The sequence below is a fragment of the Coffea eugenioides genome, chromosome 1, assembly GCF_003713205.1.
Source record: "Coffea eugenioides isolate CCC68of chromosome 1, Ceug_1.0, whole genome shotgun sequence".
NCBI lineage: Eukaryota > Viridiplantae > Streptophyta > Magnoliopsida > Gentianales > Rubiaceae > Coffea > Coffea eugenioides.
Genome location: NC_040035.1, coordinates 47,257,894 through 47,275,978, shown reverse-complemented (window position 1 = coordinate 47,275,978; position 18,085 = coordinate 47,257,894). Strand labels below are relative to the sequence as shown.

The following is an 18,085-nucleotide window of genomic DNA, read 5'->3' as shown; positions in this document are numbered from 1 at the left end:
GTTAAACAAACAAAGTAAAAGCAGAGAATTGCTAGACTCGTCTTTAGCAACATCTGTGATCCCACCATGTCTTGGATATGTATACATATATAGAGCCTTTTTTGAAGGACTCATCCGTATCAATAAATCTTCAATCTAACATTTTGCCTTTCTAATTGGCTGGTTTTTGCACCAACTAATCTGGGTTACATATTGATTGATTGATTGTACGTACTATGCTGAGCTGAGATGTTTACAATAGTAGTCCCTATATTTATCTTTCATTATTATTCTGGGTGAATTTAAGAATGAATGAATACTCCTAAATTAATAGTCAGCATTTACTTTTTGTAGTTGTACGTAACTATTATGTATGGCTTTCAAATCCGACTTAGCACGTGACGAAGGTGAGGGGATACTGTCAGCCATCATGTGACTGCGAGTGTGAGGCCGACTTTATATGCAAATACCCATACAGAATTAGTTATCTTATAGAGTATGTGTGCTGCTAAGATACCACACCTCTTGCCAGTTTATTAGGTTTGAGTTCCAAGTCAGATTGGCCGGCCACCACGTACCAACTACCAGGCGGTGGTCAAAATTCAAGTTGTTAGTTGCTACAGCCTAAGTACATTCATTAAGTAAGTAGCTCATAGTCATAGCCGGAAGCGGAATTGGAATCCCGTTTCAAGCTCTTGCCATAGGTCATTTGCCTCACCGTCTTCTCTTTGATACTTCCCCACACGTGTGCCAACAGTATGCATGCATGCATGTCCGCAACCAACGTGGCTGCACGTGTAGGATCATCACGTCAAAGGCACACACTGCACGTGCCTCTTGCCCGCAGCATGTGGCCACATTTTTACAATTTGATTTCGAATGATTGTCATTTCCTGAAACCATGTCAGCCATTCAGCCCAACTTACCTTCCTCAAATTGTTTATTGGGCTGCCTAAAAAACAAATCATAGGATTGCGTAACGGGCCCGAAGAGAAGGCCCGTGAGTTGGAATAGGGCGTCCCATAATGCAACTTTTACTTTTATCCTCCCTGTCATCTCAATAATTCTCCCGTGAAAAGCGCTAAGCAGCACCAAAACCATGTCAATGCCCAGACTAGCATGAAATGTGTTTTTTTTTTCACACACGCAGTAGTTGATGGGAGACAGGAATGAAGCTGTTCTCCGCAGGCAAAACTTATGACAATGGCCAGAAATTGAGACGGCAAACTATTCGGTGAGCAAGGGTAGAAGCAGAAAGTGTCTTATCTAGTTAGTATTCAGCTCAAAGGCTCGTCATCATGATCTGGTCCATAACAAGTCAAAGACTACGTGGAGTCCAAGCACATTAGAACCATATATGTGAAATTACAAGAGATACGGCTGAGAAGAAGTCTGGGTAAATTCAAAAGTCAAACTGTTGTCACCTGCTGCCACTCTCCATCCACTTCTTCCTTCCACAATGTCACGTTGTTACTGCCATCTGCCACGGCAAGTATATTTCCTGTCAGTGACCATGAGACTCTCCAAACAGGGGTCTTGAAATCCTTCAAAACTTTACCCTCCCATTGATCACCCTCCTTCATCACGGTCCATATGATAACTCTTCCATCTTGAGAAGCACTAGCAATTGTTGACTTTGGGAGTCCCAAATTGGGTGCCCATGCAACATCTCTTACCCAATCGGTATGCATTTGAAGAGCTGGGAAGCAGTCCATCTTCCAGATTCCGTTATAAAGCTTCCACACTTTCACCGCATTATCACATCCTCCAGAGGCAAGCTTCTGAACAGGATCGAGCACACCAGAACCTACAAGAGCACCGGGAGCTGTTGATGGTGCCCACGAGACGGAGGTAACGCCAACCGGGTGAGCCTGGTCAATCTGGGATGTATCCCAACTGCCATCAGACCTCGCAGTAAAAATTGATATGTTCCCATCTGAGGAACCACATGCCAAACAAAGGCCCAGCTCATGAGGAGCCCATGCAATAGAATTCACAGAAGCTTTATGGTCACCGAAAAGATGGGCCTGGCTCCACTCATTCTGATTCCCTTCCCTCCATATTATGACTTTTCCATCATAGGAGCATGACGCAACAAGGGACCCAAACTTGGGGTGTGCCCATGCTACTTGCCATACTGGTCCTTGGTGACCGCTTAGAGTTGCAAGAGGCTGCGAGTTTGAGTTACTAACACCAATTATCTTAATGGTGTTATCTGAAGAAGCTGTTGCAAGACGCTTGCCATAGTAGTCCATTGCCACATCATGAACTGTATCCTGGTGACCAGTCTCAATCTTTTGTCCTGGCATCTTGTTGACCAAGTTAAATGAAAATGAGACAGCCTTCACCCCTCCAATTTGCTAGCTCTCAGCACCTTTGACAGCCTGTTTGAGCAAAATTAAGTTTAAGAAGAAGTTTCAGGGCTACCAAATGTAGAAGTTTACGCACTTTGGCCAAGCTAACAGCAGCATGAACTTGGCTAAGAGATTTTCATTTCATCAGGCATTCTTTATGTTGCATAAATACGACGAATCTTCATAAACATAAAATGACCAGTAAATCAGGTATCATAGGCTTCGGAGGCAGTATTCATGAAAAAAGAAAGAGTTAAATTGTTGCCATGTGCACCAACTCACTCTGTTACCCACAAAAAAGATAAAACATGGACAACATAAAATGGAAAATCGAATTCAGGTAAAGGAAAAAATTTTCAAACTTATTGCTCTATTGCAGGATGAAGAAATTTTCAAATGAATGATGGTTTCCAATATACAGGATGGAAACGATGATAAATTGTCAGATAATGTGCAACAAAAGTCAATCTACTGCCAATAACTACAAATTGCTTAACATTAGTATGAATCTTCAGCACTGAGAGCAGGTTTACTTCTCATAACCGGAAACACAACTGTATGTAAGAAATTTAGCAGAAAATAGGACGGAATTTATAAGCAGGAACTAATTGACAGGTCAGAGTTTATTGCGTTGCCACTCATTGATCAAGCTATACAGTAATGAAAAACATCAATGTACTAGCTTGATCTTAGTCTGAATGAGAATGCTAGGTACTCAGTGGGAATTACTGCTCAAGGCTGACAACACGCAGGACATCGAAATTAGTTCCACAGAACTACTAAAGTTGATGTAGTAGTAAAAGCAAAGGCAGAAAATGCAAGAAGAAAATCCTGTAATTCCATCCAATTTCCAAATACCCTACTCCATAAATTTGGATAACTAGTTCGTGCTTTAATATGAGATTCAGAAATGTCATGAGCCCAAAATGCAACAATAAGCAACATTACCATACATGTCAAACAGACATCAATAAGTAACTCACAATTCAGTTCAAAACCATGTTAATGCACTTTAAAAATAAGATAAGATATTGGTGTACCCTTTCATCCAAGAAGGTTTGAAAAAAAAAATTCTACAAGACATGACAGCACCATCTTAGTATTTCCCAGACCTCCTTTAAATCAAATTGGTATCCTAATCATCTAACTGAAAATTACAACTACAAGCATATCAAGCAAGAAAAGGAAGGGGAAAAAGGGTATCAAGTACGCTTTCCTAAGACATCATCCAATAATCTTTTCATCGATGATCAGTAATTAGCCTAACCAAATTTGTGACTTTTGGCCAAGTCAATCTGCTCAACAAGTGGTAAGGAACAACAAACCGAACCAAAAATAAAGGTTTTTCTAGTTTGTACCTTTTCCCAATTCCCTTGAACCATCAGTGACTTAGATTGATAGAATTTCTAGATTTCTAGACACTAGACATTACACTCAAACTCAAGTTGATAGAACCCTCAAGCACAGAAACCAATCAGGAAAACAACCAAAAAAAAAAGGCTATTCAAATCGATTATCGAAAACACTAGTAGGTAATATGTGGGTTTCAGACCGGCAAACCTAGAGAGACGAAGAGGGAAGAAGTTAGACGCCAAGATCTCTGCTGAAATGCCTCCACTCGTTGTCAAGTTGTCCCCGACTTCGCGATGGCACAATTCTGCCACTGCCGTCTAATATAATGCACTCTGAGCTTGCTAAAAGGCCCGTTACAGGTGATTTGTTTTGGGCCCAACTTAGAGCCTTAGCATTGACCAAGGCCCATTACCTGTAATTTATCTAGGCGCCAAAAAGATACTACCATTTAATACTTCTCGAGCTGAACCAAAAAGAAATGTACTTTTCAAAATAAAAACTAAAATTTGGTCTGTGCCTTAACATAGTCTATTTTCTTATTTATTATAAATTTATATAAATATAAAAAATAACAACAATACTATATATTCATTCCTATTAATTTTAAAAATTAATGTATTCTAAATATTCAATTATTTATTAATTTTTAAAAAAAATTCACATACTTTCACTATAATATGATAGTATATATCAAACAATGTATTCCATATCAAAATTTTGATATTTATAAATATTTTTTTTGATAATTTAAATTTGGGTTAATCACAATTAATCCCCCTAAAGTATACCTCATTTCTCACTTTACCCCCTAACCATTTTTTTGTCTCACTTTATCCCCTATTGGACAAAATTATCCCTCTACTATTCTAAACTCTTATTTTTCTCTTTTATTTTTTTCCCTTTCCCCTTTTGTGCTCCTTTATTTTCTTTGCCTCTTTTTTCATTCTTTAATTCTTTCTCTTTCCCACAAAAAATCTTCATCTTAATGATTGAAATTTAAAAAGAGGAATTGCAGAGACCTATTTTCTCCTTAAATGATTACAAAATATTCAAACCACTTTACTAAAATACAATTTTTTTCAAATTCTTTCAATTCTTTTAATTTTTTATTTTTCCTCTTTTCTTTATAGTTTCTCATTTTATTCTCAAGAAAATATCAAAAGATGAAATTGTGACCTGATTAATAATAATCAATTGAAAATTGTGACATGTGGCATCATACACAAAATAAAAATTAGTTTTGGTGCATTTTAAACTTTCACCCAAAAATGCAATTATAAATTCAAGATAAAAATTTTCGTTGAGATGGAGTTTTCTACTAGGAAGGATGAAAGAGAGAAGAAAGAAGAAAGAGAAAAAGAAATAAAAGAGAGGAAAAAAGATAAATGAATAATCAAAATAATGGAAGGGTAATTTTGTCCTATAGGGGGTTAAGTGAGCAAAATTAAAAGTTAGGGGGTAAAGTGAGAAATGAAGTATACCTTAAGAGGATTAATTGTGATTAACCCTTTAAATTTTTATGATGACCATAAATCTAGAACTATATATTCACATTTAATTAATAAGGCAGAAAGGAGGGGAAAAGAAAGATAAAATTTGAAAATTTTTCTATTTAAAATCGTAAGAATTATAGCAAACATCAAGTCAAAGGAGATGACTAACCTATTTTACTGAATTTTATAATCATTAGTGTAATTTTGTTGCTTATTTGTATTATCTAATTTATTAAATGTAAACTTTTTGAGTGGTTACATGTGTTTATTAACTGTTCCTAAGTTTTATTTATTTTTATTCTTTTAATAATATGACTTATATACATGCATAAAGGGTATTTATGAAATAAAAATTTCGTCTCTTTTTTTAAAATACTTTTTTAATGTTACTTTTTTCTAATTGGAATAACTTTGTTATCAAAATTATAACCTTATGGGAGGTTTGTATAATTTTATAAAATTTAGAGGAGACTAGTGAAATTGTTAGAAATCTTAAGGGAGGTTTCTCAAATTATCTCTACAATTATATGTACAGATTTTTTTTTGAGGTAAAATAGATCATATATGTGTGGTACTATCAACTAGAGAGCACCAAATTACCAGGGACGTAAAAATGATTTACCCACTAGTCAGCAGAAATTTGTACCAGGTATAGTATAGCACTTAGCGGTAGGTTTAGCCGAGTAAGGAAAAAGTTCCTCGAAGAGCGTCCCACACTCAAGTACGCGCTGGTAGAGGTGGGTCCCACACTTGAATCCCGCTTTTAAATACTCTTCGCTCGTTCGTACGCAGTACGCCTCTTTCTCCTCTAGACCTGGCACGCAACAGCCCCTGCCCCCTAGTGTTTTAGCTAATGGAAACAATGCATAGCAAAGCGGAGTCTTTTTCTTTCTTTCTCCGCTCAAATCCAATCTGACATATCAGTCCATGATGGACTTCAACTATGGCATATTTAGGTTTTCTTCCAACTACTTGGCGCATGGGCATTATGCTTTTTCTCCACTTCATCCTTTCACCATACGAAGAACACTAAACCCTACAAATCAACCAAAAAATACTCAAACCTCATCTAAAATCCTCAAAACCTTACAATGAGAGCTCGGATCATAGGTTTAGCGGCCTGGTATAGCAAGGTTCTCAGAGAATCTCTCACACTTGAAGAAGTGGGAAGGTCTTTGGTAAAAAAGTGTCTCATTCCAATGGACATTAAAGTCCTCCTAAATAGGAGGACAGAGCCTGGTTGTGTAAAGATTGTGGTTCATCCTTCCACATTTCAAAAGCTAAATCTTGCCCAGCATATTCCCTATTCTGTCAAAGGTTTGTTTGAAGATCTTGATGAAACCATGACAAAGAAATTTTCTGATCTCTTGTTCTTGTTGTCGGTTTTAGAACATGGTGGCTTGTTGGTTGGAATCAAGCTAGAAACTGACGAAGGAAAGGCCCTACTAAAGAAGGTGTTCGGTGGATATGAGGTGGACTCCACAATGGCTGATTTTGATATAGATTTTGAACTTCAAATGATTGAGTCATTGATATTGAAACTTAAAAAGGATTCTGCTAAAAGCCTCGCCATTGGCAGGGAAGAAGAGTCTACAGGGATTAGAGGAGAAGAAACTGAAGAAAATAGTGGAGAAGAAGGTGATAAAGAAGGTCCAGATGGTTAGAAGATGCTTGGTGCAGAGGTGGTTTAGTTTGTTGGCTAAAAACAACTTTCGTTGGCTTTGTTTTTTCATTGTCTAATCAGTTTCCGCATCTCTGGAAGTTTCTTTTTCTTTTTATTTTTTGGTTGGAGCGGTTATTGATCCTTGCTAATTGATTTACCTAATTAATTGTTAATAAGCATGATTTTCTCCGAGGAAAATTGTGTGGATTGAACAAAAGCTTGCTCCTCTTCATCTTTATACCATTAGGACCATTATATAGCAGTTTCTTTTGTTTTGTTTTGTTTAAGTGAGGTAGGGAGAAATTTCAAGGTGAAGATCAATGATATCAGATTTAACAAATGGGAAACCGATTATCGTGATAAGTTCTTTTGTTTCATTTCGTTTTATTTCCTGTTCGAGTGCTTTAACATTTTATATGCCATGTAGAAGAACTTTGATTATCTAGAAAACATCTGCCACTAATCATTATGTGCAGTTGTTTAATATATTTAACTAAAACTTTGATAACAACATAAAACATAGGCCCTTTATTAACGTTGCTTTAGTAGATTCAAATCGAGTTATAGGACCATTTCTTATCAATGTTGAGATAGATAGGGGTCGCACAAAGTCGCATTTGGGACCCTCTCTTTAAATTTGTTAGTTATTAAAGAAAATGGGAACGAATACAACCTTTAGCGTAAAAAAATAGTTTTCCTGAGTTTTGGTCTCTCTTTTGTCAATTTTTATCAAAGTTAATGTATGACATTGCCTCAAATGACACGCATACAGTGTAGAAGAGCTATGCCCGTTGTGAGTGTGAGGCGGACTTTATATGAACCGTTCGCAGATGCAAATACCTCATTATAGAATTAGTTATCTTATAGAGTATGTGCTGCTTAGAATTAGATACCACACCTCTTGCCAGTTTATTAGGTTTGAGTTCCAAGTCAGATTGGCCGGCCACGTACCAACTACCAAGCAAGCGGTGGTCAAAATTCAAGTTGTTAGTTGCTACAGCCTAAGTACATTATTATTACATTCATGGGCAAATAAATTAGGCCTTGTTTGGATTGCGATTTTTCGTCGAAAAATTACGTCATTTTCCGTGATCACATTTCCTTATTACCTTTTTCCCTCACATACGTCAAATCGCAACAGTAATTTTTTCATGAAAAATGCAATCCAAACACAACCTAAGTAAGTAGCTCATAGTCATAGCCGGAAGCGAAATTGGAATCCCGTTCCGAGCTCTCGCCATAGGTCATTTGCCTCACCGTCTTCTCTTTGATACTTCCCCACACGTGTGCCAACAGTATGCATGCATGCATGTCCGCAACCAACCTGGCTGCACGTGTAGGATCGTCACGTGAAAGGCACACACTGCACGTGCCTTTTGCCCGCAGAATGTGGCCATATTTTCTCAATCATTACTCTCTTTAATTCCATGCTTACCGTTGATATGCCTGCAAGAAGACAAGGAGGGACTCCTTCAGCTTCTCTTTTACCTTTTTACAACTTCGCATAGTTGTCATTTCCTGAAACTATTTGTCAGTCATTCAGCCCAACTTACCTTCCTCAAATTGTTTATTGGGCTGCCTAAAAACAAATCATAGGATTGCGTCATGGGCCCAAAGAGAAGGCCCGTGAGTTGGAATAGGGAGTCCCATAATGCAACTATTACTTTTATCCTCCCTGTCATCTCAATAATTCTCCCGTGAAAATTACTAAGCAACACCAAACCGTATCAGTGCCCAGACTAGCAGGAAATGTGTTTTTTTTTTCCACACATGCAGTAGTTGATGGGTGACAGGAATGAAGCTGTTCTCCGCAAGCAAAACTTATGACAATGGCCAGAAATTGAAACGGAAAACTATTCGGTGAGCAAGAGTAGAAGCAGAAAGTGTCTTATCTAGTTAGTATTCAGCTCAAAGGCTCGTCATCATGATCTGGTCCATAACAAGTCAAAAGACTTACGTGGAGGAGTCCAAGCACATTAGAACCATATATGTGAAATTACAAGAGATATCATACTGCTGAGAAAAAGTCAAAAGTCAAACTGTTGTCACCTGCTGCCACTCTCCATCCACTTCTTCCTTCCACAATGTCACGTTGTTACTGCCATCTGCCACGACAAGTATGTTTCCTGTCAGTGGCCATGAGACTCTCCAAACAGGGGTCTTGAAATCCTTCAAAACTTTGCCCTCCCATTGATCACCCTCCTTCATCACGGTCCATATGATAACTCTTCCATCTTGAGAAGCACTAGCAATTGTTGACTTTGGGAGTCCCAAATTGGGTGCCCATGCAACATCTCTTACCCAATCGGTATGCATTTGAAGAGCTGGGAAGCAGTCCATCTTCCAGATTCTGTTATAAAGCTTCCACATTTTCACCGCATTATCACATCCTCCAGAGGCAAGCTTCTGAACAGGATCGAGCATACCAGAACCTACAAGAGCACCGGGAGCTGTTGATGGTGCCCACGAGACGGAGGCAACGCCAACCGGGTGAGCCTGGTCAATCTGGGATGTATTCCACCTACTATCAGACCTCGCAGTGAAAATTGATATGTTCCCATCTGAGGAACCACATGCCAAACAAAGGCCCAGCTCATGAGGAGCCCATGCAATAGAATTCACAGAAGCTTTATGGTCACTGAAAAGATGGGCCTGGCTCCACTCATTCTGATTCCCTTCCCTCCATATTATGACTTTTTCATCATAGGAGCATGACGCAACAATGGACCCAAACTTGGGGTGCGTCAATGCTACTTGCCATACCGGTCCTTGGTGACCGCTTAAAGTTGCAAGAGGCTGCGAGTTTGAGTTACTAACACCAATTATCTTAATGGTGTTATTTGAAGAAGCTGTTGCAAGACGCTTGCCATAGTAGTCCATTGCCACATCATGAACTGTATCCTGGTGACCAGTCTCAATCTTCTGTCCTAGTATCTTGTTAACCAAGTAAAATGAAAATGAGACAGCCTTAACTCCTCCAATTTGCTAGTTATCAGCACCTTTGACAGCTTGTTTGAGCAAAATTAAGTTTAAGAAGAAGTTTCAGGGCTATCAAATGTAGAAGTTTACGCACTTTGGCCAAGCTAACAGCAGCATGAACTTGGCTAAGAGATTTTCATTTCATCAGGCATTCTTTATGTTGCATAAATACGACGAATCTTCATAAACATAAAATGACCAGTAAATCACGTATCATAGGTTTTCGAAGGCAGTATTCACAAAAAAAGAAAGATTTAAATTGTTGCTATGTGCACCAACTCACTCTGTTACCCACAAAAAGATAAAAAAGATAAAACATGGACAACGTAAAATGGAAAATCAAATTCAGGTAAAGGAAAAAATTTTCAAACTTAAATCGCTATTGCAGGATGAAGAAATTTTCAAATGAATGATGGTTTCCAAAATACAGGATGGAAACGATGATAAATTGTCAGATAATGTGCAACAAAAGTCAATCTAGTGCCAATTACTACAAATTGCTTAACATTAGTATGAATCTTTCCTGCACTAAGACCAGGTTTACTTCTGATAACCAGAAACACAACTATATGTAAGAAATTTAGCAGAAAAGAGGACGAACTTTATAAGCCGCAGGGCCAATTGATTAGAATATTGTTAGATGACAAAAAAGTCGGTCAAATATGGTGGCTTGACTGCTTGGTATCAATATATGCCCGTCATGACGCAAGATGGGCAATTTTTTTTTTTTTTTAAAGCTTTCTGGCCCTCGCGCCATATAGGAGTAATGGCCAGAGAATTCAGAATTTAAAAAAAAAAAAAAAATCTTTCTGGCCGTCACGCCATGTAGGAGCGACAGTAAGAGAATTTAGAATACCAAGCATGAAAAAATCTAGCATCCTTTAAAATGCTAAAATGAAAAAAGTACCCTGTTAAAAAGTTTTTTTAAAAAAAAGATAAAACTTTTATTCCATAAATACCCTTTAATGCATGTATATAAGTCGTATTAGTAAAAGAATAAAAACAATTAAGACTTAGGAATAGTTAATAAACACATTTAACCACCTAAAAAGTTCACATTTAATAAATTAGACAATACAAATAAGTAATAAAACTATACTAATGATTATAAAATTTAGTAAAATAGACTAATCATCTCTTTTAACTTAATGTTTGCTATGATTCTTATGATTTTGAACTGGAAAATTTCAAATTTTATTATTCTTTTCCCTCCTTTCTCCGTTATTAATTAAATGTGAATATATAGTTCTAGATTTATGGTCATCTTAAAAATTTAAATTATCTAATAGAATATTTATAAAAAAAGAATATCTACCAAATTTTTGATATGTGATACATTGTTTGATATATACTATTATATTATAGTGAAAGTGTGTAAACAAATTTTTAAAAATTAATAAATAATTGAACATTTAGCATACATTAATTTTTTAAGTTAATATGAATGAATATGTAGGATTGTTATTAATTTTCTTATTTAAATTATTCATATTTATATAAATTCACAATAAATGAGAAAAGAGACTCTGCTAAGGCAGGGGAAAATTTTAGTTTTTGTTTGGAAATGTACATTTATTTTTGGTTGGGTGAGAACTATTAAATATCTTTTTGGGCCCAGATAAATTACACGTAATGGGCCTTGGTCAATGCTCAGGCTTTACGTTCGGCCCGAAACAAATCACCCGTAACCGGCCTTCTAGCAAGCTCAGTCTGAGCTGCTCAGAGGGTGTTATTCGAGACGGCAGCGGCGGAATTGTGCCATCGCGAAGTCGGGGGGACAACTTGTTATGAGCCAAATGTTCACCATGGGCAATTTAGTATTTTCATTCTGTATTTGTTTCTTATGCGTCTGTTTCTGCTGTTTAGATTTTATGTAACCAATTAACAGAAATAGTAAGGCCATGCATGGAAGGTACGTACTGATCACATGCATAAGCGCCCGAAATAGAAAGGGAGGGAATTCCATGGTAGTAGAGGTTAGTTATAACTAACTCTCCTCCCACCACCCCTCTGCTAGTATAAAAGATAGGTAGTGCAAGGAGAATGGGGTCAAACAGCTTGTAACAAGTTCATTTCCCAAATCCCTTGTCTAAAATCTGATTAGCTATAATATCTACTCCTTATCACCAAGAGGTGTTCTTCGTTTATCATCTCTTCTGGTAGGGAGTTATTGGTCTCTTCCTGCCTTCTGTATCAGTGGTATCAGAGCTGGGTCACTCCAGCTCAGTAGAAAATTCCACGAGGCAATGGCAGAAGGCACAAGAGGTCAAGAAAATAGAAAGTTTGAAGAAACTGTCAGAAATTTGCTGAAGGAGCAGCGAGAGCAATTTGAGCGGGAATTAGAAGCAATCAAAAGCTTGGTATTGGAAGTTTGCAGCCAGAGGAGCCAAGGACAGCAAGGATCTCCTCACGCTTCTGAGAATAATAATCTAGGAAGTCGTGGGGGTAGCTATCAACCTCCAACCAGATTTTCTCGCATAGAGTTCCCCAAATTTGGAGGTCTAGACTTCAAAAGCTGGTTATACAAGTGTGATCAGTTTTTTGAAGTTGATGAAACCCCATCCGAAGCCAAGGTCAGAGTTGCCGCCATGCATTTGGAAGGCAAGGCTCTCCAATGGCATCAAGTTTTCATGAAGGCTAGGATCTCACGAGATCCACCCTCATGGGAGGAGTATGTACGGGCCCTGGGATCCAGATTTGGTGATTGCCTGTATGACGATCCTATGGGGGATTTAAAGAGCTTGAAACAGATCAGGTCAGTAAAGGAGTACCAGGAATCGTTCGAGGAATTGTTAAACAGAGTAGAGCTTCCTGAGCAGTACGCGGTAAGCTGCTTCATTAGGGGGTTGAAGGAAGAAATCCAACTGGCAGTAAGAATGTTTATGCCACGAGATCTACAACGCGCTGTTGGATTAGCAAAAATTGAGGAAGCTAGGATTACGAACACTTGGAAGCAAGGTAAATTCTCTGGCCCCTTCCAAGGGAACACATCTTATGCTCCAAATGCAGGTTCCAACAGCCATTTTCCCAGGCAGAGTAGCTCTCACAGTGCCCCTCTACTACCCAAACCTGGGGAAAGAGGAGCCAGCAATCTGGAAGGACAGAAACGAAGCTCGAAATTCCTGAGTACCGTGGAGATGGATGAAAAGAGGGCCAAGGGACTATGCTACTGGTGTGATGAAAGGTATGCTCCTGGGCACCAGTGCAAGAGACGGCAGCTATATCGGATCGAGTATGTGGAAGAGTCTTTGGACGAACAGGAACTACTCCTTGAGGATGATGAGCAGGAGTTGTTAACTGAAGGTAACTTAGCACAAATTTCTTCAAGTGCTATGTGTAGCCTAATGGTTCCCAACTACAGTACTATGAGAATACATGGTCAGGTCAGCAAAAAGGCTTTCAACATCCTGATAGACTGTGGTAGTTCTCACAATTTTTTACATCCTAATTTAGTAAGGAAGTTTGGGTTGAAAACAGTACAGGTTGCCCCTGTGAGGGTGGTAGTAGCTGACGGAAATGCCCTCACTACAACTACCTTGTGTCCTGGGTTCCAATGGAAGATGCAGGGGCAAGAGTTTGAAGGAGATGTTCTAGTCTTGCCTATAGGTGGTTGTGAGGTAGTGTTGGGGATGCAGTGGCTGTCAACGTTGGGGGAAGTCAAGTGGAATTTTGCAGAGCTGCGAATGGAGTTTGTGCAAAAGGGGAAAAAGAGGGTGCTGAGAGGGTCCAAGCAGCAGCCAGTGCAGATTATTTCAAAAAACCAAATGCAGAAACTCCTCACCAAAACTGAACAAATTGAATCTGCTCAACTGTGTTTGGTGACTGCTGAGGGGGATCACGCAGATTTGACAACAGATGAGGACCCAAAGGTTGATAGCTTCTGTACCTCTATGAATTCGGATGAGCAGGTAACTCCTTTCCAACACCAACTGGGATCTTTTTTATCAAAATATAGCGAAGTATTTGAAGAACCTATGGAATTACCTCCTGTTAGGCTGCATGACCACAGAATTTACCTTAAGAAAGGAGTCCAACCCATTAATGTTAGGCCATACAGATACCCTGCATTCCAAAAGGGTGAAATTGAGAAACTAGTGGCTGAAATGCTAACTAATGGTATAATTAGACCCAGTAATAGTCCGTTCTCATCTCCGGTGGTGTTAGTAAAAAAAAAAGATGGTACGTGGCGCATGTGTGTAGACTACAGGGAGCTTAACAAAGCCACGGTGAAGGATAAATTTCCTATACCCCTGGTTGAAGAGCTCTTTGATGAACTCTTTGGGGCTGTTGTTTTTACCAAACTAGACCTGAGGTCTGGATATCACCAGATCAGAATGCATTCTGATGATATTGCCAAAACTGCGTTTCGAACTCATGATGGGCACTATGAGTTTATGGTTATGCCATTTGGTCTAACCAACGCACCATCAACATTCCAGGGCTTAATGAATGACTTATTCAGGCCCTTTCTAAGGAAATTCTTGCTGGTCTTCTTTGATGATATTTTAATATACAGCAAATCTGGGGAGGAGCATCTACAACATTTAACACAAGTTTTTGAGGTATTACTCAGGTACCAGCTCAAGGTGAAGAAGAGCAAATGCTCTTTTGCTGTGGACCAGATCGAATATTTGGGACATGTCATCTCGGCAGAAGGTATTAATGCAGATCCTCAGAAAATTACATGCATACAACAATGGCCCATTCCTGTTACAATTAAGGAGTTGAGGGGCTTCTTGGGGTTAACGGGGTACTATCGCAAATTTATCAAAGAATATGGACAAATTGCTAGACCCTTGACTGATCTTCTAAAAAAGAATGCTTTTATTTGGCATACTGGAGCAACTGAAGCATTCAACCAGCTGAAGATTGCGATGACATCTCCTCCTGTATTGACCTTACCAGATTTTTCTCAAGAGTTTGTGGTGGAAACTGATGCTTCCAATTCAGGCATTGGAGCTGTTTTGTTGCAACATGGGAAGCCACTAGCTTTTTTCAGTAAGGCTTTAGCACCCAGGCATCAAGGTTTGTCAGTTTATGAGAAGGAAATGTTAGCTATTGTTAATGCTGTTCAGAAGTGGAGGCCGTATCTATTAGGGGGCCATTTTATCATCAAAACTGACCACCAAAGCCTCAAATATTTGATGGATCAAAAAATCTCAACACCAAGTCAGCAAAAGTGGCTATCAAAACTGATGGGGTATGATTATGAAGTTCAGTTCAAAAAAGGGACTGAAAACATCACGGCTGATGCTTTATCCAGGCAACCTCACACACTGGTGACTTCATGGTCTATCCATGGCATTTCCACCACAGTCCTATCAGAAATCCAGCAATCATGGCAGGCAGATCCTAAGGTGCAGGAGATTATCCAACACTTACTCTCGGATGCCTCCTCCAGAGTCAAGCACTATAGTTGGGATAACCAAATACTGAGGAGGAAAGGGAAGCTGGTGGTAGGAGCTGACAGGGTGCTCAGGAACAAATTAATCCAATTTTGGCATACTAGCTCTTTTGGGGGACATTCTGGAGTTCAGGTGACTTATCACAAACTTAAAGGCACATTCTACTGGAGGCACATGCGCGAGGATGTTTTCACCTTCGTGACCGCTTGTGATGTTTGCCAAAGACACAAAGCTGATTTAGCAGCTTATCCGGGTCTGTTGCAACCTCTACCCATACCTGATAAAATTTGGACAGATATCTCTATGGACTTCATCGAAGGCCTCCCAAAATCTCAAGGCAAGCAAGTCATCATGGTGGTCGTGGATCGGCTAAGTAAGTATGCACATTTCTGTGCACTATCTCATCCTTATTCTGCACTAGAGGTTGCTCAATCTTTCATGGATCACATCTTCAAATTACATGGTCTCCCTCAGACCATTGTAAGTGACAGGGACTCCATCTTCCTTAGCCATTTCTGGAAGGAACTATTCAAATTATTAAAGGTCCAACTACAATTTTCTAGCTCCTATCATCCCCAATCTGATGGGCAAACAGAAGTAGTGAACAGATGCTTGGAAGGGTACTTGCGTTGCATGGCTAGTGAGCAGCCACGATCATGGTACTCCTGGTTATCCTTGGCAGAGTTTTGGTACAACACGAATTTCCACTCATCTACCAAAATCACCCCATTCCAGGTAGTCTACGGCCAACCACCTCCTATTCACACCCCTTATCTACCTGGTTCTGCAGTAGTTGAGGTTGTGGATAGAAGCCTGGCTGCCAGAGAAAAGATACTCCACCTCCTCAAACATAACTTGCGAAGAGCCCAACATCGCATGAAACAGGTAGCTGATGCACATAGGACTGATAGGGAGTTTGCAATTGGGGACTTGGTTTATGTCAAGCTGCATCCTTACAAACAACACTCCCTCAAATCTTCTAGCTGTCAAAAACTAGCTCCAAGGTACTTTGGCCCTTTTCCAGTCATCGAATGTATAGGGAAGGTGGCCTATAAACTCCAACTTCCTGACCATGCACGCATCCACCCCACCTTTCATGTCTCCCTGTTAAAAAAGAAGGTGGGATCTCACGTTGTGGCACCCCAATTACCATCTGCCATCACTGATCAGGGCCATTTACTGCTCGAACCAGTAGCCATTCTCGACAGGCGCATTACAAAACGAGGAAATCAAGCCGCAACTCAGGTGTTGGTCCAATGGAGCAATTCATTTCCAGAGGATGCAACATGGGAATTTTTGCATGATTTAAGGCAGAAGTTCCCTACCTTTAGTCCTTGAGGACAAGGACTTTCTCAGGCGGGAGCATCTGTTATGAGCCAAATGTTCACCATGGGCAATTTAGTATTTTCATTCTATATTTGTTTCTTATGCGTCTGTTTCTGCTGTGTAGATTTTATGTAACCAATTAACAGAAATAGTAAGGCCATGCATGGAAGGTACGTACTGATCACATGCATAAGCGCCCGAAATAGAAAGGGAGGGAATTCCATGGTAGTGGAGGTTAGTTATAACTAACTCTCCTCCCACCACCCCTCTGCTAGTATAAAAGATAGGTAGTGCAAGGAGAATGGGGTCAAACAGCTTGTAACAAGTTCATTTCCCAAATCCCTTGTCTAAAATCTGATTAGCTATAATATCTACTCCTTATCACCAAGAGGTGTTCTTCGTTTATCATCTCTTCTGGTAGGGAGTTATTGGTCTCTTCCTGCCTTCTGTATCACAACTGGACTCGAGTGGAGGCGTTTCAGCAGAGATCTTGGTGTCTAAGTCTTCACTCTTCGTCTCTCTAGGTTTGCCGGTCTGAAACCCAAATTTTACCTACTAGTCTTTTCGATAATCGATTTGAATAGCCTTGTTTTTATTTTTTTTCGTTGTTTTCCTGATTGGTTTCTATGCTTGAGGGTTCTATCAACTTGAGTTTGAGTATAATGTCTAGTGTCTAGAAATCTAGAAAATCTATCAATCTAAGTCACTGATGGTTCAAGGGAATTGGAAAAAGATTTTTGGTTCGGTTTGTTGTTCCTTACCACTTGTTGGGCAGATTGACTTGACCAAAAGTCACAAATTTGGTTAGGCTAATTACTGATCATAGATGAAGAGATTATTGGATGATGTCTTAGGAAAGCGTACTGGATACCCTTTTTCCCCTTACTTTTCTTGCATAATATGCTCGTTCGTAGTTGAAATTTTCAGTTAGATGATTAGGATACCAATTAGATTTAAAAGAGGTCTGGGAAATACTATGACGGAGCTGTCATGTCTTGTAGAAATTTTCTTTTTTATACCTTCTTGGATGAAAGGGTACACCAATATCTCATCTTATTTTTAAAGTGCAGTAGCATGGTTTTGAACTGAATTGTGAGTTACTTATTGATATCTGGTTGACATGTATTTTTTTTTTTTTTTTTGTCAAACTTCAGCTGTATTATATAATTCAATGATTAGTCTGCATAGCAGATTTACAAAAGGCTGGCAACTGCCAGGAAATCATTGTGGGCTTCTTTGTTAAGCCACACAGGGAAGGATTGCTTCCACCTAGTTTCATGTACCAAGTTAACAGTAAACTTAGCTAGACTATGGCTACACAGGTTCAATTCTCTCCTTATGTGAAAGAAGGAGCATTTCCAGAATGAAAGACTCAGCTGCTTTATGTCTTCAATGAGCATGTCCAGAGAGGTTAGACCATGGCCTCCTAAATTGATTCTATCCACCACTGCTTTGCAGTCCGAAAGGATCAATAAGGATGTCATATCTTCCTCAATAGCCTTGCTCAGTGCTGTTCTAATAGCGATAGCCTCC

General features: G+C 39.2%; 2 protein-coding genes across 4 annotated transcripts; both read right to left on the bottom strand.

The window, feature by feature from the left end:
- Positions 1-1,181: 1,181 nt before the first annotated feature.
- LOC113781422 (protein transport protein SEC13 homolog B) lies at positions 1,182-4,104 on the bottom strand. 3 transcript variants are annotated; one of them, XM_027327359.1, is made up of 2 exons: positions 3,886-4,104; positions 1,182-2,363 (listed from the first exon to the last, which is right to left on the bottom strand). In XM_027327359.1, the coding sequence occupies exon 2, from the start codon at positions 2,286-2,288 to the stop codon at positions 1,389-1,391; it is 900 nt and encodes a 299-aa protein (XP_027183160.1). In that variant the 5' UTR covers positions 2,289-2,363; positions 3,886-4,104; the 3' UTR covers positions 1,182-1,388. The 3 variants fall into 3 exon arrangements, with proteins under 3 accessions (XP_027183160.1, XP_027183167.1, XP_027183175.1); XM_027327366.1 differs by having other exon boundaries at positions 3,894-4,104; XM_027327374.1 differs by lacking the exon at positions 3,886-4,104 and adding an exon at positions 3,692-3,822.
- A 4,772-nt stretch (positions 4,105-8,876) lies between these two features.
- LOC113773892 (protein transport protein SEC13 homolog B-like) lies at positions 8,877-10,646 on the bottom strand. Its single transcript, XM_027318494.1, has 3 exons — positions 10,642-10,646; positions 10,250-10,367; positions 8,877-9,776 (listed from the first exon to the last, which is right to left on the bottom strand). The coding sequence occupies exons 1-3, from the start codon at positions 10,644-10,646 to the stop codon at positions 8,877-8,879; spliced, it is 1,023 nt and encodes a 340-aa protein (XP_027174295.1).
- Positions 10,647-18,085: the final 7,439 nt, after the last annotated feature.